This window comes from Rhea pennata, chromosome 1 (assembly GCF_028389875.1).
Source record: "Rhea pennata isolate bPtePen1 chromosome 1, bPtePen1.pri, whole genome shotgun sequence".
NCBI lineage: Eukaryota > Metazoa > Chordata > Aves > Rheiformes > Rheidae > Rhea > Rhea pennata.
The window spans coordinates 59,226-81,764 of NC_084663.1; the positions used below are offsets into that span (position 1 = coordinate 59,226).

A 22,539-nucleotide genomic window follows, 5' to 3' on the forward strand; every position below is an offset into this window, starting at 1 on the left:
ATATTTTGGCAGCTGCATTCCCCTTAGTTTCCTGTCTAGCCAGGCAACTCCCCAGGTATCTTCTCCCAGCCTGTCCTTGATAATGGAGGAAGTCTCCTGCAAAGGACAAGAGAGGAGATTGATTCAGTGCTCAAGGAGTTAGGCAGAAGGATTCTGAACTGCAGATCTAGATCTTGATTTGAAGAATTTTTAAAGCCCATTTCCAGAGAATGTACATTGGCTTGGGCTGGGACTGGGGAATAAGGGTCAGCATCACCCTGCCCTGTGACTAGATGTGAGGCAGAATTTTTTCATGATCCTTCAGGATGGGACACATCTTCCATGCTGGGTTCTTCCATCATTGCCCACATGGTGACCAGATGAAGGGGGTGACACAGGCAAAAGAACTCAAATGCTCATCGGACTCTCCCTCGCTCCACCAATCATAGAATCATAGAATCATGGTCAACTTGTCATCCACCAGCCCTCGCAGGTCCTTCTCTGCAGAGCTGCTCTCCAGCAGGTCAGCCCCCAGCTTGTCCTGATGCCTAGTGTTATTTTTCCCTGGGATCCTTGACTATAAGCCAGCAATGTGCCCTTGTGGCCAAGAAGGCCAATGGTGTCCTGGGGTGCCTTAGGAAGAGTGTTGCTGGCAGGTCAGGGGAGGTGATCCTCCCTCTCTAGTCAGCCCTGGTGAGGCCTCATCTCGAGTACTGTGTCCAGTTCTGGGCTCCCCAGGGCAAGAGAGACATGGAGCTACTGGAGAGAGTCCAGTGTAGGGCTACAAAGATGATAAAGAGGACTGAAGCATCTGCCCTGTGAGGAACGGTTGCAAGAGCTGGGCCTGTTTAGCCTGGAGGAGAGAAGCCTGAGAGGGGATCTTATCAATGTGTACAAGTACCTGAAGGGAGGGTGTCAAGGGGACACAGATAAACTCTTTTCAGTTGCCCCATGTGACAGGACAAGAGGCAATGGGCAGAAATTGAAGCACAGGAAGTTCTGCCTGAAGGTGAGAGGGAATTTCTTCCCTGTGAGAGTGACGGAGCACTGGACCAGGTTGCCCAGAGAGGTCGTGGAGTGTCCTTCTCTGGAGATATTTAAAACCCGCCTGGACGCAATCCTGTCTAACATGCTCTAGGTGACTCTACTTGAGCAGGGAGGTTGGACTAGATGATCTCCAGAGGTCCCTTCCAACCTCAACCATTCTGTAATTCTGTGAACCCACAATCACAGGGCATGTCCCCAGTCCCTTACACGAGCAGGAGGACTCATCTCCCATGTTTGATGCACAAATCCTTGCCCACCTGCAGCTCCTGTGTGCCTTGGCACAGTTTCCAGGGCTGCATTTCCTCACTCACTGCTGCACCTTCTGAGGCAGGATGCTTAGGAATTGCTCCAGCACAATCATCTCTTGGATGTCACTCTCAGGCTCCAACCAGTACTGGCACAGCTCCTACAGACAGCTGTCACTTCCTAAGCCCCCTCTGCCTCCTGGTATCTGAACCCCTAACCTAACCCCTAGCCCTTAACCCCAAATTCAAATCCTAATTCTAACTCTATAAATCCTAATCCTAACTCTAATCCCTATCCCTCAAACCAAATTCCTAATCCCTAGTCTGAACTCTCATTCCTAACCCCTAATACCAGCTCTATCCCAAATCCGAACATGATCCCAAACCCAAGCTCCTAAACCTAACCCCAACCTGAAGCCTAACTGTTGACTCAATTCCAAATGCTGACTTCAACCCCCACCATCCTAGCCCTGTTCCCTAATTTTAAGCCCCTAACTCTAAACCTTCCCTAACCCTAATCTTAATCCAAGCCTTAGCCCTAGGCTATATTCTCCTCCTTGTAATTCTCCTAATAAAGGGAACAGTCCCAAGGGAGGTTTATTTAACATATTTTATTCTTAACTGTACAAAGAAAGCCAAATGGTTCAGAAAAAAAATAGCTTCCCCCTTTTTTCCAGAGATTTCCTACGCACCCACTCCCCATAGTCTCTCTTCCCATAGCTTGTGATAAAGGCACATACACTATCATTGGCTTCATCTCTTTCTCTGGATGTAGAGCCTGAAAGCAGTGAAATCGTCCAATAGTAGAAGAATAGAAACATTAGGAACAAAACAGCAGCTCACTGTAGTGACAGCGTAAAGTAATTTTTGCCCATTACAAATGTCGTGACTGCATTTTATCTGGAACATGTTCCTGTATCATCAGCAATGATGGCTAAGGAAGTAGCATTTTGCAATAGCATGTGTTAGAAAAACCCTCAAACCTTACTTACATATACTTGGGATTAATCTTGAGAATGTAGTGTATACATGCCTTTCTGCTTTGATTTACATGAAGAAGATTCAATATAGCATGTATGGCAGCTTGTCACAACACTGCAGGCAGCTGTAATTACTTGGTGACTTCCTTAGTACATCACCTGCACTTAGGAAAATTCTTCACTTTCCTAAAAGCTAAAATTAGATTTTTCTCTGTATGTTGGATGATACCAGAAGTGCTGTTTTACATATAGCTGATCACCAAAGCTGCAAGAGTCAAGACTTGTTACAGGCACAGGAAAGGTTCAGCAGAGTCTAAAAGAGAAACGTTCTGCCTTCCCCAGTCCCAAGGGACCATAGAATCTGTCAGCATACACTAGCAGTAATCCTCTGGAGCACTGAGCATCATTTGCCAATACCCAGGTTGTGACACCTTTCAGCAGCTTTAAGATTGCGGGTGTGTACTTGGTATCTAGGCTCCCATTACAGTCCATGGAGATCTAGCCAGCGCAGTCAGTGGGATCTAGAGTGTGAATCCTCGTGCAGAATGTTGGCATCTACTCTAAATAAGATAAACTACTCTCTCAAGTGCCAGTGACAATGCTGACTACATCTCCCTTGACTTTAATGAAAGCCTAGACACTTTGCTCAAAATACATGCTTCCATCACTGAAACCTAAATTTAAACAAGATTAATGCCACTCCTCATGTCTAAAGCCATCTTTTTTAGGTCCTCAAGTTCTTCCTTCTACACAGGAAAAATAGGCCCAACTATGATATAAGTACTCTGCTGAGATTTTCCTGCATTCTTTTTATTCTCTGGCTCTCTCTTTCCAGATTCACAGGAGCCTCTGATTCTTGGGATCTTAGCTACAGTTAGTGAACAAGACACAGTTTTCTTAGTTTCTATCCATGCTATGTCACTCTTCCCATCAAATACAAAGACACAAAGCCATTTGTGGCAGGACCAATATAGAGTACCAGCTTCACTTTAGAAATCATATGATTAGCAGAATTCACAAATTACCTTGCCGAGTTGTTTCTTTTGCTTCTTAGCTTTTCTTCTGAAGATTAAAAAGAGAGACCAATGGAGAATGTGTGAAACAGTAATATTTAAGGTCATCTCCACATGTCGTTTATTCAGTTGTATGAGAGCAGAGCAGTAGGACAAGGAGCATTAAAAGGACTTGACGTTTCAGATAGGAAGCAGTAGCGTATTTTCTGTAGCTACTGAAGCTGCTCCTAAACTGTTTGCTCATTTGGTAAAAGGTTACTTGATCACAGAAAGCTGAAACAGGAGCATTAGTGACCAGTGTAGCAGGGAACAGAATAGTCACTGACAGCCTTATGAATTGATGTTTCTTTCAGCTCTTTGAGATCTTCTCAATAAAACTGCCAAATCTGAGCACATCAGGTACAAACAAACCCATTGGTGTTTATGATCTAATACTATGACAAAAACAGTGGAAGTTATATTCTGTTGGCAGCTCTCTACATTGATAACAATTTGAAACTCTTCTCCACATCAGAGATTTTTCACACTCCATCATCCAATTCTCCTAGCACTCTTCATAAAGTTACCTTTAGTTCATTGCAAACTGATTATCTGGGGCACAGAATAAGCAAGGAGTTTGTACTTTGAAACTTGACCTTCGTATTTTAGGAAGTTAAATCAAATAGTACCACATAGATCCATTTTTTCTGAACCAATTCTGTATACATATGTCCAAGCATCAGCTTTTGTACAGGAACACACATTCAGATACACACATGCAGTAATATCTTCCTGTTCCTACTTTCATATAGAGGTTTTTGGAAAATTGGTATGCTTTTTAGAATGCTGTCATTTCCTTTTTTTGTGTGTGCACATTCTTCTGTCTATTGACACACCATTTTCTCCTGGCTTGATTTACACACTGTGCCGGCGGTTGTTGATCATGGCCACAATGTGGGACAGGTCCAAACTTTTCATCATAACTTCCATGAACTCCTCATCTTTCCTGGCTCCTTCCACAAATTCATCCAGAGAAAGTTCACCTGTGTCAGACACAGACAGAAGATATCAGAACAGGAAAAGAACTATCGTAATTCAATTTTGGAGACAGTTCACTAAAGATGCACTGCTCTGAATTACCAAAAGGCCTCACATAGGTTTTTGTTTGTTTGTTTGTTTGTTTGGCATTATCTGAAACTTCCTTGATATCTCCACAACTCTGGCTTCCATATTTTTTCCAGGCAAGGGTTAAATCATAGGAGTCTAGTTATGCTGAAGACGGGGGTTTCTCACAACTTCATTGCAAAGGATATGGTACAAAGAATAGAGGAAATATGTGGCTAAGGAGCGAGATCATAGCTTCTTATATAATAAGGCTGGATTAACCTGCTTCTTTTTGGCTTAGCCTGTCCTACTGGTAGGCCTTCTCCATAACTGCTGGCTTTCCTGTTAAAAGAAGTAACAGATGGAAACTGTGCCAGGCAGAATAAGGTTTTCTGTCCTAGGCCAAAAAGGCTTCATGAGAACGAAAAGCAGAAAGCATAGGCATGGAGTGCAGAAAAATATGATTGTGATTAGCCCTTGTGCAGGGACACAGCTCAGCAAAATGTTGCTGGGATAACAAAAGAGCACAACAGAGGGTAATGAGAGCATGAAGTAATCAGGAAAGAAATATCTCTCAGGGATATACAGTAACTACAGTGGCATCCAGCACCTTTCGGCTGGCTGATCCACAGCACCCATTGGGGCTGCCATACACCCTGTAGCAGACTCAGTGGAGTAACTCAGAATTTCAACATGACTTGTGAATTCCTCCTTTCCTGGTTGCTGAAGGATTTAGGAGCAGCTGAGGCCACCAGAGAAACTGTTTGTCATTCCCAGTTCTAAACCTGACGTGAGCTACCTAGAAACATCCAAAAACGATAAAAAAACACAAACAAACAAACAAAAAAAAACCTACAAAACCTGTATGGACAAAACATAGCAGAGAGTTTGTGCCAGGGAACAAATCCTATCAGATTGGTTATGTACTATGCAAGGAGAAAAGTGTCTAAGCAAAATTAATGAAGAATGAATTAGTGAGAGGGACTTCATGACACCAGCAAATAAAAAATGAAGCGGCATAAAGTTCAAGCAAGGAAGGAAAATGTGAGTATCTTCTGTAACACTGAGTGATCAACTGAGTTGGATGATGTAGATACGAATCTTACCATCTCCATTCACATCAATTTTATTAAAGACTCGATTGGTGAACTCTTCTGCACTAGTTTCATGGTCACCACCATTGATAGCTCGAATAGCCTTAAAAAAAAAAAAAGAACAAGAATGGGAAGTTGCCCTGGAACAACAGACTGATTCCACTGCAGCTTGTCAGAGTAGATTCAGAACATAAGTCATGCCTGGCACTGTCCTCATGCAGAAGCACACTAGTACCATGGGAAAACAGAGCAGGAATTCTGGGGTCTTTCAGTTAGCACTGAAGGGTACAAAGGGAGCATGGTTCTGAAGCAAGGAATGAACAATAAAGTCTAGGGGACTGCCCTAAATCTGCTCAGGTAGTGCTTATGCACTGTAGAAATAGCAGAATCCAGGTCACTTTCTCAGATCAATGCATCTAACTTTAGCCATCCAGAAGTTAGATCTACAGGTCTAAGCTGACCCTCTGTGTTTCTGAGTAGACACATTTCCAGAGAGCAATTTGCTCCATCCTGAGAACTGCCAGACAGGTGTCATGAACATCTCTCTTCAGGTGCCTGTTTTTATCCATGTACTACAGTGGAACCTAGCCAAATCTAAAACTAGACTATCATCTTTCAGGTGTGAAGTGGAGATGGAATAAATTACACCTTCAGAAAGCAATAGGTTAAAGGTAAAACCTTCAACTGTACCTATGAAGCACTGGATAAAAAAGACAAAGTGCTATGAGATTTCATGCTCCACACAGAAAATCTTTCTGACTAACAATTCATGTTACTTAGTGTAATTGCAAATGCTAATCCATTTTTACAGTGCTCTACACATGAACTGATTAACAAAGTAAAATGGAAAACTAGGCCTTCTGTGTGTATCTTCCCAGATTCCTCTGGAGATAAACATGATACAAAGACATGATTTAACTTCCTTAACTTCCTTGTCTTGTTCTTTTGACGGCTTCTTCTAGTATTCTATGGTCCACCAAGCCCCATAATCCCATCAAACACTCTCTCAGTTTGACGTCCTAATAATTCCTTCATTGTATGCTATAGTCATTTATTTCTCATATCTCTGCTTGCTTTCCCTGTTTTCAATTTATATGCTGCTTCCTATGTGTCCTGCTTCTCCCTAAAGCTCATTGGAGATTCATTTTCAACTTAAGAACATTTAAGTGTTATTTACTACTGTTCATCACAGAATCACAGAATCACAGAATGGTTAGGTTAGAATGGATCTCTGGAGATCATCTAGTGCAACCTCCCTGCTCAAGCAGGGTCACCTAGAGCATGTAAGACAGGGTCGTGTCCAGGAGGGGTTTGAATATCTCCAGAGAAGGACACTCCACAGCCTCTCTGGACAACCTGGTCCAGTGCTCTGTCCCTCTCACAGTAAAGAATTTCCTCATTATGTTCAGGCGGAACTTCCTGCGTTTCAGTTTGTGCCCCTTGCCTCTTGTCCTGTCTCATGGCACTACTGAAAAGAGTTCAGCCCAATGCCATTGACACTCCCCCCCCTTAAGGTATTTGTATACATTGTCCTATTCATTGGTACGCAGACAGGGTTTTCTTTTCTTTTCCATGTCTAATTCTTTCTTTGTTTAAGGATGTCCATGAAATACTTGATTCCAGAGCCATCACATTTATTCTAAGACTATTAATTTTTTAGCTTTTATTTTCAGATATTTAATAAGTTCGTTCATTCTTTCTCAAATGCCCTTCTACTAAAACTCTGTATTGGCTCAGTACCTTCCTAAGGCCCCCCAAAAAGAGACTGAACTGTGTCTACAGAATTTGAAGGACAGTAAATTGATCAACAGCAATTATCACCCACAGGACTAGTTTCTCAAGAGCTCTGTATGTTAACAATTGCTTTGTGTTGCTGCACTGTGATGTTTGACTATTTCTTTCAAAAATCATTTGTCAGAGGCTATTATTACATATGCATATTATTACAGTTACTATTGACTTTTTTGTCTCTGGTCTCCTTTGATGTCCAGCACTAAAACTCATATCCACTTGAGGAATCCATTACAACAGTCTTATCAGTGGTTTATTTACGGATAACTTCAAATCTTTATCAAATCCATTTTTCTGACCTTCCTTATTCAGAAATGCAAATTATTTAGGGTTGTTGAATCTTTCCTGCATTCTTGTTGTTTCCCAGTCTCTGTGGAATAATCTGACCTTCCAGAATAAGTCATTCTGAGATATTCATACAGTCCTATTTATGTCTGTAATTCCAGCGTCTCCCGTAACAGCTATTTGAACTCAGTCTTTTCTACTGACAGTCATACTTCTGCAACCTATTTAGCAGAGTCAGAAAAGTATTACTACAGGAATAGATTCTAAGAAGCAAAATTGGAGCTAAATATCCAATTACCATTTACATAGGAGAAAGGAAAGTTCTGGAGCATATGGCAGGACCTACAAAGGACACATTGCAGAGACAGCAACTGATAGTCGTGGAGTCTGCAGTCTTGGAAAGTTCAGGACTTAGTTAGGTCCTGGACAAGTAAAACAATCTTATGGAAATATCTATGCTGCAGCATGTGCTATGGTGATGTTACAGAAAAGTCTGTCAAGCCTGCTGACTGAACCATGCGACTGTGGGGAAATCTGCTAAAATAAAAAAATGCTGTGGTGGCAGGTATCATCCATGATCATCCATGCAGGAAATAGTGAAAGTCTCACCCATGAGGTGGGATTTGTCTTTAAGGCAAAAGGAAGGAATATAGACCCCTAGAGACTCACCTTAATGATGTTGAGTAATTCATGTCGATCAATGCAGCCGTTGCCATCCACATCATAGAGCTTGAAATACCACCGCAATTTCTGTTCCATCTTCCCACGGAGAACGAGGCTGAGGGCAGCCACATATTCCATGAAGTCAATATATCCATCCTTTGGGAAAATGAAAACCAAAGTGAGGGAGTTATGACTCTAGTGCTTTACCTTAATTGTTCATTAGATTCATAGTTGGAAGAGATACAACCAGTGCTCCTTCAAAGTACATGGCACAGAGGCTTGGCTTTAGGGAAAAGAATGAAAATGTCAGGTTCAGCTGTTTAGCATGCACACACTATATTTTGGCTACCTTTAAGATCTCCAAAATACCTGGATTTCTGTAGTTTGATCTACTGTGTGTCTAGAACACTCTGTGCTCACCCCTTGCAGGAATGAAACCTGTCAGTCCTCATGACCAGTGTGAATGAACCCCTCCTTCTCTGCCTACCAGAGCTAACTGACTAGGGCTTGTTAGGGAAGAAAATTGATCCAGACTTGAACTGATTGAGAATTGATCCTGGCTGCAAGGAAAGTGGAAGATAACTCTACTTTAGGTTTTCTGTGCGGGCCTGTTTGTCTTTGGGGGAAAGTACTGCTCTTTCAATAAGCCATAGATCTGTTCTCCATTCTCTAAAAAAAGAGTAACTGAAAATATTTTTTAAAGGCATGGAATACGATTTGACAGCTGGAGAAAGTGTTCTGTATTTGTTTTTTAAACCTTTAATTTATTGAATATATGAGGAAACTCAAGAAGCTCGTTTGCTTTCAAAAAAAGAAAAAAAGCTAGGTACTAAAGACTCATAATCTAGGGAAAAAGACTTAGTATTGACTAAAATCTAAAGCAGATAAATAGAAACGAAAAATGAAGTACGTATGTCCACTGAGGATTCTCAATAGCTACTTCGACAAATCACAGAGGAAGACAATTAAACTTTCATTTATTGAGGAATTCAAACTAGATCAGATGCCTTTCTGAAACATATGTAAAAGGCAATGGTAGGTGGACTAGCAGACAACTACTACTGGACAGCAAGGATCATAGTATGTTAAAATATCTTTTTCAGGATCATGGCAATATTGCCACTATGTAAGATTTTTCATAATTAGGGTAAACAAAGTACCAGAATATACAGACAAACAGCTTTAAACATGGCAAGCAGAGGCATGATGGCAATTTATAAAATAACTGCTGAAAAATTATCCACTTTGCCCTTAGCAGAGTTCTCAGAATCTGAAGGTCCAGAGGACAGACTATCCCATCCATCTTAGACACCTATATTACTGCAGGGTGACTCTTCCTCTGGATGCTCTTGTTCCTTGCCATTGATTATAAAAGGAGCTGAGATTAAGTGACTAACTACTAACAGGCTAAAATTAACTGATGTAGGTCCACCTCCTCTGGCTGCCATACTCTTACTTCATTCCTCTTGAGATTATTCCTGCTTTATTTGATAGATCTGCTTTTTGTCTTAGTGTGGACAGATCTGAATTTGATAGATCAGCTTTTTATGTTAGTGTGGACAAATCTGAATTTGAGAGTTGTCTTAAAGCATTGTTTACTGCATAAGCTGAAGCTCACACAAGCACTTTGAAATGCATAACAGCCTTGAAAAAATTTTAAAGTCTGTAAATATCTCAAACGTGACAGAGAGAAAGGAAAATCTTCTCCAAGCAATGTAAACATTTTGCTTTAAATTGTAAAACTTTACTTCTTATCACTATCATCATCCTGGGCAAAGTTGTGGACTAGGAACTTTAGGGAGAGGAAGAAAGTTCTTTGAGATTTGCATTCATTACATCTATCACAAGACCCCAGCTGCCCTAATGGAAGGGTAGCCCTCTCTCACCTTTAAATATTCTGTAATATTCCTTAGCATTCCTTAACTCTTTATACCTTCTCATGTGTTGTGCAAATGACTTTGTGATTTCCTACCCATATCAGACTTGCAGATATCTGCTCCTTGTGCTTTCAGTATCTTGGTCAGAGACCAAAGCTGATTTTTTTCTAGTGTGCTATAACACCAAATTTATCTGCCATTCACATTACAGAACTGCAAGCATAGGCTTACATATATATGGATGAAAACAGGAAGAAGTGAGAGGCATATCCTCCTCAAAGGTGCTAAGGGGGATATTGTTGCTTACATTAGAGACAGCAAGAGGTTGCCTGTCAGAGTGAATGATACTAGCTGCTTCCTAACTGCTGCTATATGCGGTATCTCCTGCTTCTGAGGAGAGCGTATAAAGTGTTTGCCCAAGAGAGATTAATTTCAGCTGCCAAGTACCTGGAAATCACTTCTTATGCAAATGTTATAAATATTTGTATTTAATTTGGTTTCTGTATTCTCTAATACCTAACACAGATAAATTTTGAAGAATAATAAAAGACTTAAAAAAGCTCTAGATTCCAACCTCATCTTTCACTAGCATTTTGCTAGCCAAGCAAGGCCAAGTCAATTAATACATAATAAACAATTCACAAAATTCAATGATGAACTTGCAGAAAGCATTTAGATGATGAAGTGTTATTGCCTATGGTTATGTTATCTATGTTATTATCTCTGCACATTCATAGAAATAGAAATAATCATAGAATGGTAAGGTTGAAGGGGCCTTAGGAGATCATCTAGTCCAATCCCAGCATAGTCCATATGGGGATTGAACCCACAACCTTGGCATTAGCAGCACCACGCTCTAACCAACTGAGCTAAACCTGCCCCCCATTTAATTTGTCCCTACATTTATCTACTTTATGTTGGTGTCCCTCAACAGCTGTCCACATCAGGGTTTGCAAGAGAAAAACCAAGGACTCCAAAAGTTGCAAGAGCTGGTTTCCTCTTAAGTTATATAAGGCAATTAATTTCCTTGCTGGAGAACTTACCTTATTCATATCAAATGTGCGGAACATCTGCTCAATGTACTCATTGGCCTCTGGATCCAGCCCTCGAAGCCCAAAGAACTGTTTAAATTCATGCTCAGTCAGCTGTCCAGAAGGACATTCTGTCATGAACTTCTTGTACCAGTGGTGGATTTCAACAGTCTGCAGATCATCCACTGTGGAGCTGCTATTGTTCCCCATGTGTACGGGTGGTTGAAAGAAGAACACTTCAGGACTGATCCTCTTCCTCCTGCTGCTCTTGCAGCACTGCCCATCTGTTCCTCTCCACATTCAACATTAGTCTCAGTTGAGTGAGGGATGTAACTTTCCAGAAGCCAATTATAAATTTTAATCTGCTTAGAGGCTGATTTACAAACCTGAAAGTTTCAATGATATAATCAGCTTCCTTAAAATGGAAAGAAAGTACAAGATAATCTACGAAATCACTGCTATTTCAGGATCCAAATCAGAAAGGTGAGAAGGTTAACCAGATGCTGGCATCAAGAACTATACTAGTTTTATACACTGTTCTGTTTTTAACTTTGATATAATTATGCATGAAGATGAGGGGAAAAGCCTACAAGTTGGGGGATTTAAGGTAGGGTGAAATTATAATCTATTCCACTGATTGTATTTGACCATCTGTCTTCTCAGGTAGAGATCATTTTGCGTCTAGGACCAGACCATATCACGGAAATTACACACGATAGATATTAGGTTATGCAATAAAAAGCTTGTCTCTACTCACACAAAGGAGCACAGAGGAACAACGGCAGATTGGGAAACTGAATAACACCCTGCCCTGGCTACTCCTAGGCCCATCACAGAAGAGCAGGCAGCCTACAAGGAGCACAGAGACACATGGGCTGGCAGAAGAGCCCCAGTAACCCAGTAAGAGAAAGGGGGCCCGTACTCTGGCCCCTCAGGAGACCATCAGTCCCACAGGTCCCAGGTGACACCCATTACAATGAGTCAAGGAGAAAGGATCTCCAAGGGAAAGGGAGAGATCACAATGGTTTTGGTAGTAATAAACATGGGAAAATAGAGGGATAAGAGGATAAGAGAGGCTTGTTGTATATAAGAAGGCTGCTTGTCAGTATACATGTCTGGCCATGGCCTGCACCTGATCAGCACAGACCGTCTTTTCTTCTCATTAAACTCATTTGCTAATTATTTTCCGGGGTGAGGAGCTTTCTATTCTGTGTGCATATGTATGGAGGTCTAAGTGCCAGCAGCTGCAGTGGCACTGTGGGTGACATGAGTCTACGTGTCCAGGGTGCCAGTAGTCAGAGCGAGTGAGCGTAAACATGTCAGTGTATGATCACTGGCAAATATCAAGCCAACAAGCAGGTTAAGTGACTGGGAGTCAAGTGTGTTTGTGTGTCTTGGACTGAGACAACTGGAAAAGTTGGCTACTGGAAGGATCAGAGGGTCCCAGCCAGCTGCTGCAGAGACTGTAAGGTCTGTGGATCAACTGACAGACCCACTTGTATGCCTGTGTCTCTGCAGGAAGCAACTGGGGAGAGCAAGGATTCAGGGAAAGCTAATGGATGGACCAATACTCTAATTCCAGTTACTGAAGGAATCCACAGTGTGTGTATTGGTATGTGCAAGGGGATCTGTACTGGCAAATGGGGAGGGGCTGCTGGCTTAGGGGCTCACAGGCATTGGTGCCAGCAGCTGGGGAGGCTGAGGACTCAGGGGCAGGCACTGTACGGGCTGAGTGTCCAAGCCTAGCCACATTTTATGTGTGTATATATTTCCTACTGACAGGCCAGACAGAGAGGGAACAAAGATGAGGTTGTCAATGCTGCTTGGGCTGAGTGAGTGCTGGGTGTTTCTGTATCTGTTGAACTGTGTGACTGGCCATGTGTATATCACAGAATCACACAGAAGGGTTGAAGTTGGCAGGGACCTCTGGAGTACGTCTAGTCCAACATCCACTGCTCAAGCAGGGACACCTGGAGCAGGAGGCCCAGGACTGTGTCCAGTCATGTTTCGAATATATCCAACGATGGCGACTCCACAGTCTCCCTGGGCAACCTGTTCTAGTGTTCTGTCATCCTCACAAAGAACAAAAAATGTTTTCTTATGTTCAGATGGAATTGCTGGTGTTTCAGTGTGGGCCCTTTGCCTTTCATCCTATCACTGGGCACCACTGAAAAGACTCCAGTTCTCTCTTCTTTACACCCTCCCTTCAGATACTTACATACATGGATACAATCCCCTCCCAAGCCTTCTCTTCCCTGGGCTACACAATCCCAGCTCTCTGAGCTTTTCCTCATATAACAGATGCTCCAGTCCCTTCATCATCTTTTTGGCCCTTTGCTGGACTCACTCTAACAGCTCCATATTGCTCTCGCACTGCAGAGCCCAGCACTAGGCACAGTACGCCTGATGTGGCCTCATCAGGGCTGAATAGAGAGGAAGGATCACTTCCATCAACATACTGGCAATGCTCTGCCTGATGCAGCCCAGGAGACCGTTGGCCACCTTTGCCATGAGGGCACATTGCTGGCTCGCAGTCAACTTGGTGTCCACCAGGACTCCTGAGTCCTTCTCAGTAGAGCTGCTCTCCAGCTGGTCAGCCTCCAGCCTGTACTGCTGCATGGCGTTATTCCTCCCTAGCTGCAAGACTTGGAAGACTAAGGGGGGATCTTGTCAATGTCTATAAGTACCTGAAGGGAGGGTGTCAAGGGAATGAGGCTAAACTCTTTTTAGTTGTCTCATGTAATAGGACAAGAGGAAATGGGCAAAAACTGAACCACAGGAAGTTCCGCCTGAACGTGAGAGGGAATTTCTTCCCTGTGAGAGTGACGGAGCACTGGAACAGGTTGCCCAGAGAGGTTGTGGAGTGTCCTTCTCTGGAGATCTTCAAGGCCTGCCTGGATGCAACCCTGTCTACCATGCTCTAAGTGACCCTGCTTCAGCAGGGCGGTCGGACTAGATGATCTCCGGAGGTCCCTTCCAACCTTACCAATTCTATGATTCTGTGATTCTGTACTGAACTGCATGAGGTTCATCTCTGCCCAACTCTCCAGCCTGTCCAGGTTTCTCTGAATGGCAGCACAGCCCTCAGGTGTGTCAGCCACTCCTCCCAGTTTCACCTCATCACCAGACTTGCTGAGGGCTTACTCTGTCCCTTCGTCCAGGTCATTGATGAAGAAGTTGAACAGGATGGGACCCAGTAATGAGCCCTGGGGGACACTGCTAGCTACAGGCCTCTGACTAAACTCTGCGTTGCTGATTACAACCCTCTGGGCTCTGCCATTCAACCAGTTCTTAGTTCACCTTACTTTCCACTCATCTAACTCACGCTTCCTGAGCTTGTCTAGGAGGATGTTAAGGGAGACAGTGCCAAAAGCCTTGCTGAAGTCAAGGTACACAACGTCCACTGCTCTCCCCTCATCTACCCAGCCAATCATTCCATCATAGAAGACTGTCAGGTTGTTAAGCATGATTTCCCCTTGGTGAATCCCTGACTTCTCCTGATCACCTTCTTTCCTTCCACATGCTTAGCGATGACATGTGGGATAAGCTGTTCCATCACCTTTCCAGGGATGGAGTTGAGGCTGACTGGCCTGTAGTTCCCTGGGTTCTCCTTCTTACCCCTTTCAAAGATTGCAGTGACATTTGCTTTCTTCCATCCTCAGGCAGCTCTTCTGATCACCATGACCTTTCAAAGATGATGAAGAGTGTCCTTGCAGTGATGTTGTCCAGCTCCCTCAGTACCTGTGTGTGCACACCATCAGGGTCCATGGTCTTGTTTATATATATATGTATATATGTGCTGTAAGTTTGTGTTTATGTGTGTGCCCTTTGGGAATGCATGATCAACTTTGTTGGATCAACTGGTTGGACCTGAGGCATGGAGTTGCGGCAGCCTCACCTCTATTGGGCTAGCAAATTCAACAGCCCCTAACAATAAAACAGAAGAAGCAGAGGCAATCACCTTCTTTACTTAAGAATGGCTCCCATACCAACTTTCTTCTCATAAGCTTGTTTTACTAAAACACAATAATAGGTTTTTAGTGTAATTTACTAGAAAACATACACATCCTAGAGCAAAACAAATGAGAAGTGCTTTTAGACCCTGTAACAACAACCATTAGTTACTGAACTGGGGTACTAATCAGTCCACATCATCCTCTTTTATGGCTCACATCATATAATAATGTAAGTAGTACAAACTCAAATTAATTTTCTCAGGAGTATATTAAGAGTGGAATGGAACTATGTAACAATGAAAAAATGTTTCAGCTGCTTTCATGGGAGTTGTAGATACTTAGAAAACACTACTGAGACCATTCAAAGTAATTAAAAATCATCACTCATAATTCATTTAAGGACAACACAGAACAAGAGTACATAAAGGAGGTGGAGAACTTGTCTGTTTGTTAAATATCATTACTAAGTATACTTAAACTGAGAACTCAGAAACAGGAATATGAGTGCATCCGAATGCACATACAAACAGAAGATAAAGAGAGCTGGGAGGTGGTTTGTGCTGCTCACACTTTGCATAAAACCAGAGACTAGCTAGCTTATCTGTGTACTTAAACACACCCAAAAGGAAGCTATATTACAGGACACACCCTCCAAACTTCATGAAACCTGCAGAATGTCATCTTTACAATTTTTAAAAGATATATAAACTATATATGTATATATAAACCATATATATAAACTATATATATACACAAATTATATTTATACATAAACTCTCTGCACGCGCACACATACACACAAACACACACTTACTACATACATATATAGAAAGATTGCTCAGAGATTTTATGGTGTCTCCAGCCTTGGAGATATTCAAGATGTTTGGACGGGGTCCTGGGAAGCCTGCTGTAAGGAACTCTACTTGAGCATGGAGCTTGGACTAGATGATCTCCAGATGCCCTTTCCAACCTCAACCATTCTTTGATTCTGTGATAGATAATCTCATTTGGAAGAAAAAGATTTTTCATCATACCTACATAAGCTGTGCTGTGCCTGGAGCATCAGCCAGAAAATGGGACCCAGCCTGTTTGATTTACTAACAGAGACATAGCCTGAGAATCCCACTATGGTTTAGTTAGGAGATATCTGGCCCAAATGTAACCATTTGTAGTAAATCTTGAGATATGAGATACATTTCAGAAGACTGGAAGACTGGTAATATTTTGTGCTGATATTCAGAATGAGCAAACAAGATTACTTAAAATCTCAGAACATTATTCCAATCTGGCTCTTCAAAAAGTTATCTGAGAGGCGATAAATAAAACCACAAGGGTGTGCGGGGTGGGGGGGGGGGGGGGGGAGAGGAGATCCAGACTACTCTAAACTAGTGTCTAATCTCAAAAGCAGACTAGCCTCCTTAAACAACTTCAAAAAAACAGTGGGGAATAACATATGAAAGCTAAAGCCAGAGACATTTTCATTAGGAATTGGGAAGAAGTATCTTCTAGGTCAGTACTTAGAACATGCTATACAACACAGTGAGTTCTTGGTCTTTTCGTATCAGGACTGGCTGTCTTGCTGTAAAATACATTTTATTCAGATTCTATACTGGATGCTACATGAAAACAGTTGCATGAAACGTTTGGTCCCCAATTTACTCATTTTCTTCCGAAATGAAAAAACACTTTTCGTGCGCCCGGGGGCGGGACGGTCTGGACCGGGGGCGGGGCGATCCTGCCCGGGGGCGGGGAGGCCACGCCCCCGGCCGCCAGTCGAACGCACAGTCCCACCCACCTTCTCTTCACCCGCCCTAAATGTGGCTTGGGTGGCCTTTGCTGATTGGCTGCTCCCATGTTATTGGGCGTGTACCAAAGCCGTACTCGAGATTGGAGATTTCGTGCCATGTGTTAGCGTAACCGTGGTGCCGAGACCGCTGCCGCGCCGCGATTAGCCAATTGCCGCGTCTATCCCCTTCGCTCTGCAGCTGATTGACCATCCCCCACAAGGAAGCGGGAGCCCCGCGGAAGGCGGAAGCCGCGGCGGCGTGTTCCGGTGTTGAGGTGGCTGGGGGCGGGGTTGACTCTGCTGTGCGAGGCCCTCGGTGCGGCTTGGCTGGCGCGGGGTGTCGGCAGGTTAGTGCCTCATTTCCTTCCCCCTTCCCCCTTCCTTTCTGCCCTTCGCCCCAGTCCCATTCCTCGGCTGTGCGGCTCGTGGGGTTGACTCTGCCGCCCGACTGTCGGTGGCGCCTTCTTAATCTGCTCCGCAGCGCCAGGCCATCGTCGCCAGCCTCGATGGAAGCGGACCGGGGCAGGCGAGGGTGGCCCTACCGGCCGGCAGGACGCTAGAAGCCGGGGTGGGCTCGCAGTGCGTTGTGAGTCAGGGCGGCAGGGAGCCGGCAGAGTGTTTCCCCTCCACACACATCCCCACTGGCCTCCGCGGTGCGGCCTGGCCCCGCTGCTGCCTGCGCTGCGCCGGGGCCGCTGCGCCCCTTGTGCCGGCAGTCTGAGCCCGGTCCCGGGGTGTGACCGGCAGTGGAGCCCATTCTAGCGAGGGTGGCACTGCCGAGAGGAGCTCTGCCCCATGAGGTTCGCTGGCGGCGTATGGGGGTGCACTGACTTTCCCCTTCGTCTGGCGGGAGGTTGTCCCTACCTCTTTGAGTCTGGCATTGTGAGGGGGACAGCATGGGTAAAGGTCTGTCGGTCTCCTGCAATGTCTATACCTTTCAAAGCCCTTTTGCTTATTGTGAGAGGTTTGGCCCTGGGTTTGTCTGCAGCAGCAAAGCCTTCAGCACCTATTTGCCTCTAAAAGAAAGAAAACAGAATTAAACACTGAGATGGTGGGAAAGAAATGCTATGATAGAGCTGATAGTTGAGAGGTAGAGCTGCTATCTAGGGACAAAAACACATCAATTTATGCTCCACTTGTTTGTTGTGTGCAGACTGTCTAAACTCCTTTATGCCGTTTGGATCTGTAAAGGAAAACATATTTTCGTGTAAAAGAGACTCTGCTAGAAACACTACTCGGACTACAGTCTGAGTACTCAAGGTAAGGTCTCATGAGTAAAAGCCCATTAGTTGTGGGAATGTCTAGCAAAACTTTATTTTTGAGTACAGTTAGAATACAAACTCTACTGACTTAAAACATGGACAGAACACTGTTCTTTGAGTGTTCTGCTATTAATTACAAAAATGGAAATCCATGCCAAAGTCACGCTGATTTGGATATAATCCTGGAAGAGCAATATGCTTGTCTCTGCCAGCTGTACTGTGTATTTATTTGGGTGTGGCAGTAGAGTGCAGAATAACTTCTGTCCTTTTGTGTTTGTCTACTTCTGTGTATAAGGAAATTGGCTAGCATTGTAGAATGCTTTCCTGATCTAAGCTCAGAAGTCAATACAAAGTGCAGGCTTCTGGGTAGTCCTATCAGGAGTCCCTGAGGCTAATGGAGAAGACAGCTACCACCTTGTGTGCTGACTGTTAGCTGTGAAACAGTATTTAAAGCTATGTTATGTTTGTTCGTAAGACTCAATATAACAGTCATAAACGTGCAGTGAAATTTGTAAATGGAATCTTTATATTGGAAAAGGTAACTTCTCTGGTTATATTGCTAATGGAGCAGAAAATGAAGGAATTAAAAATATGCTGTGTCCCTAAATAACCAGCAAAAATGACTTGCTCCCTTTTTATGGAGAAAGGCACCTCCAAACTATTTCGGTGCTTCTGCCAAACAAATTGCTTCTTTCATCTGAATTCAGTCTTAGATGAGTGACCTTGCTGCAGGTCAAGCTGCATTTGGCTTGGAGGGAGTTTCAGTAGGTCTTGATCTGATAAGAGGCCTAAAGTGGTGTGTCATATATGCATTTTTGGCACAAGTTTCCAATCAATTTTTTGAGATCTTTTTTTTTCCTGCTATCTCCTGTCAACTGAAATAACTTTTTGTTGACTGATAAGTAAACATCTGCAGTCCCAAATGAGAATATCATCTATATGAAATAACAACTTGGTATGTTCTCTGTGCAACACTGGACAACTCGCTGTATTTTTTCTCTTTCAATTCTTCTTGGAAAATTGAATTTCAGAGTAATGTTTTCTCCTTCATTTGTCTGTCATCTCTTTCAGACTGTGAGGTCTTGCTGTGATGTGTCCCTTCTTATAAGGTTGTACTGTGCTACAAGGCCTTGATCTTAATTGAGATCTCTAAGCTTATTCTCTTATCCTTTTATGTGGTATTTAAGGAGATCAAAGTTATTGTGAGAATTAGACTCACAAAAGAACACGATTTTTTGACTCAGTTTAGCAGACTATAGAAGACTTGAGTTCAGGTTATTGAAGTCCATGTCTGTAGGTGCTGGTAGGCCAAAGCTCCTCTAAGCCCAGCAATGCATATTAGAGTTTAGTATTTGGTTAATGAAGCCAGCTTGGACAAAGGCCAGAGAATCTTAGGTTTCTCCACATAGTTCGTGTATATCTACTTGAAATTGCAGTGCCCTTTAGATGTGCAGATATGTGCTGAGCCCCATGATATTTTTTGCTTACACTGGATATCTGCAGGTGACTAGATTCTGCTTTTTCCCATATTGCTAATGTGTTACCTTGTTATGTCATGTTATCATGTTGTCTCATGCCACCTCTCAGCCATGTATTGTGTTTGTACCTTTGAGAAGCTATGGGTAATGCATAGTAAGATCAGATACATCTTGTTTAAATATTGGTGACAAGTAGGAAGAGGCATTTTTGCTTTTTGACTGGTTAGTTTTTAAAATGTGCTTTTACTGCTGCCAAGGCAGCAGGGCCTGGTCCTCCCTAGAGCAATGTGGGAGGATGGTTTACGAAACTACTGGCACTTCATTACTCTTCTAATGAAACAATGATTCCAGGTCTTGAAATCAGTCTGTCAGTATTACCAATTCTGTGAATAGTTAATGATGGAAAAAGAAATATGTCTAGTAATTGTAAAGCCTGTATTACTCTAGAGTTCTGTGCCTCAGGCTGACACAGGGCCAGCCATTATATGAATATAGAACATGTACAATCCCGGCTTTGTGACAATGCGCTTCTCTAGCGCTTCATCCTCTAAAGAACTTTGTAAGAGAGACTGACTGAGGCTGGGTTTCTTGCCTTGTGTTTCCTCACTTTACCTAAAAGTTTCTCAAGCATTTTATTCTGTAAGCTGCAGAGACCAAGAGTTCCTGCATATATCATGAGAAATCAGGGCATATACCTGCAAGAACAGGAGAAATCGAGCTTCCGGAACAGGAAAGACTTCACTTTTTGTAACAGTCCCAGAGAGTGCTGTGTAGAAGGGAGAATGGTTTTATTCCTTTCCTGTTTGATAAATTCTGCCTCGGAAACCTCTTTACTGCTGAGTAAGCAGACCTGTGAGCCACTCAGTGCATAGAAGAGGTTGGTATTCATATGAATGAATGACCTTTTTTCCTATTGATATTATGATGTGCATTGTGACATTTTCTACTTCTGTAAAATCAGGTGGTGGAAAGGTGCGGCTATTACATAATTAAAAATAATGCACTACTGTTCTCTCCATTGCTAATATTTATACTCTTGAACTGGAGATGTCAGAAGGAAGATTTGGTTACTAAGATAAAGGAGGTCAGGAATGAGCTGATTGTTTTAGCCAGCTTTAGAAGCCTACTTACAGCTAAACAGAGGCATCTTGTCTGAATGGAAAGATTTCATTTAGAGGTATTCCTAGATAATTTAGGCCATTAGTTAATTATGCTAACTTAAACTAGAGCTTGTGTCTAGTATGGGCTTGTCTGGTTTCAGTTTGTACCATTAGAGCTACTTTTATGTTTGTACTAATTATTATGCCCTTTACAGACATGAACTTGCAGGTGGGGCAAACAGATGTATAGCTGTTCTTTTAAGAGAGAGTTCAAGCGTCTCTCTTCACCTGATTTTCCTACCATGTTAGAACAATTTGGGTCACATAAGGGACCTGGTGAGTTTTTGATCCAACTCTCTGCTCATAGCAAGGCTAAGTACAAAATTTGGTTGGGTTACTATGGACTTCATGCACTTCAGTTCTGAATATCTCTGAGGATGAAGAATACCGTAACTGCTCTGGGCAATCTGTTCCAGTATTTTTATCACCTTCCTTTTGCATAATCTTTTTATCTGATTGAAATTTCTTATGCTGCAACTTGTATCAACTGCTTTTTATCCTTCTGCTGTACACCTCCAAGAAGAATCTGGCTCTGTTTTTAACTGCCTAAAAACTGGTTATAGTGAAGACACCACCTATATCCTCTTCCTTGTCTTTCAGTTCTCAAGACTGAACAAACGTGGGATTCTCAGCCTCTCCATATATCCAGACATGTATTGAACGTATCTCTGTATATGCAGCCTCTATTTATGTTGAGGGCTTTCTGTTGGATTTGCTCTAATTTGTCTCTGTCTTTCTTGTACAGCAGGGAGCCTGAAAGTGGACACTGTACTTCAAGTGTGGCTTACAAGTGCTAAATGGAAGGGAATAATCAATTCCTTTGACCTGACAGCTATGGTCTTACTAATGCAACACAGTATGTAGTTGCCTGTCTCTGCTGTGAGAGCATACTGCTGACTTGTATTCGACTTGCTCATGAGAATCCTTAGGTGTTCTGCAAAGCTATTTCCCAACCAGTTGATCCTGCACGTGTTTATTTCATTGCAAATGCAGGACTCTGCACTCACAAGCTTTCTGTCAGTCCATTTCTCTAGCCTGTTGAGATCCCCCTGACAGCTCTATCCTCTGGCAAATCATCAGCTTCTCATAATTTGGTGAACTTACTGAGGGTGCATTGCATCCCATTGTCCAGATGACCATTGAAGAATTTAGTCTGCTGCTATTCCCAAAATGGGAAGTGCTGATGGCCAGTACTGTGGCTTTTTTCTTGTTCTTCAGCTCTGGATGCTGGATCAGTTTGGCTTCTGAGTTTCAAGAAAAAGAAAAGAAAGTCTACTAAGGAACATAATGTCTGCCAAGCAGCCAGGGAATGTTTGCCATCTCCAGGCTGCACCCCCATGTTGAGGTCCTGTCTTGTCACAAATGTAGCATGTCTCCTAATATCATATACTATACTTTTACTTAGTGCTTAGCAGTCCACCACCTCTGCTGCTTATCAGCAGAAAGCTTCTTTTGTGGGTATTTACAGGCCATGTTTGAGTGTATATTCTTTTGACTGAACTGAAGAGATTGCAGTTCTGCAGTCTTGTTTTTAAGGAGATTGCAAACGAACTGAGAGTGACTTGAAATCTAGTATAAAGATCTGTTTTGCAATCATATGTATATAGCAGTGGTAAAGGTACCTTGTTTCTTGCAAACACATGCTCTGCTTATGTAGTCAAAGAGTATTTCTGTTTTAAGATGATCATTTATTTATTCATGGGATTTTTCTTTGTCAGAAGAGGAAACATGTTTCTTCTAAACTTGGTCTCCTCCATGACATTAGAGGTCAGCATGAAGGGTAAGTTATTTTTCTTAGCAGTTTTGACT

At 42.8% G+C, this 22,539-nt stretch overlaps 2 protein-coding genes and 1 non-coding gene across 7 annotated transcripts in view; 1 reads left to right on the plus strand and 2 right to left on the minus strand.

Moving 5' to 3' along the window:
- Positions 1-4,158: 4,158 nt before the first annotated feature.
- LOC134148349 (guanylyl cyclase-activating protein 1-like) lies at positions 4,159-11,298 on the minus strand. Its single transcript, XM_062590363.1, has 4 exons — positions 11,101-11,298; positions 8,187-8,336; positions 5,454-5,544; positions 4,159-4,286 (listed from the first exon to the last, which is right to left on the minus strand). Exons 1-4 carry the CDS (start codon positions 11,296-11,298, stop codon positions 4,159-4,161), a joined length of 567 nt encoding a protein of 188 aa, XP_062446347.1.
- TRNAS-GCU (transfer RNA serine (anticodon GCU)) lies at positions 10,863-10,933 on the minus strand. Its single transcript has one exon. It is a non-coding gene; the product is annotated as a tRNA-Ser (tRNA).
- A 5,816-nt stretch (positions 11,299-17,114) lies between the features above and the next one.
- The window catches only part of GOLGB1 (golgin B1), a 50,564-nt gene continuing 45,139 nt past the window's right edge, over positions 17,115-22,539 (plus strand). For 3 of the 5 annotated variants that reach the window (XM_062579091.1, XM_062579113.1, XM_062579122.1), the window contains exons 1-2: positions 17,120-17,177; positions 17,984-18,090. The gene's annotated coding sequence lies outside the window, so the exon portion shown is untranslated. Of the gene's footprint in view, positions 17,178-17,983; positions 18,091-21,512; positions 21,587-22,539 lie in introns of those variants that run through there. The other 2 variants (XM_062579098.1, XM_062579106.1) reach the window with 2 other exon arrangements.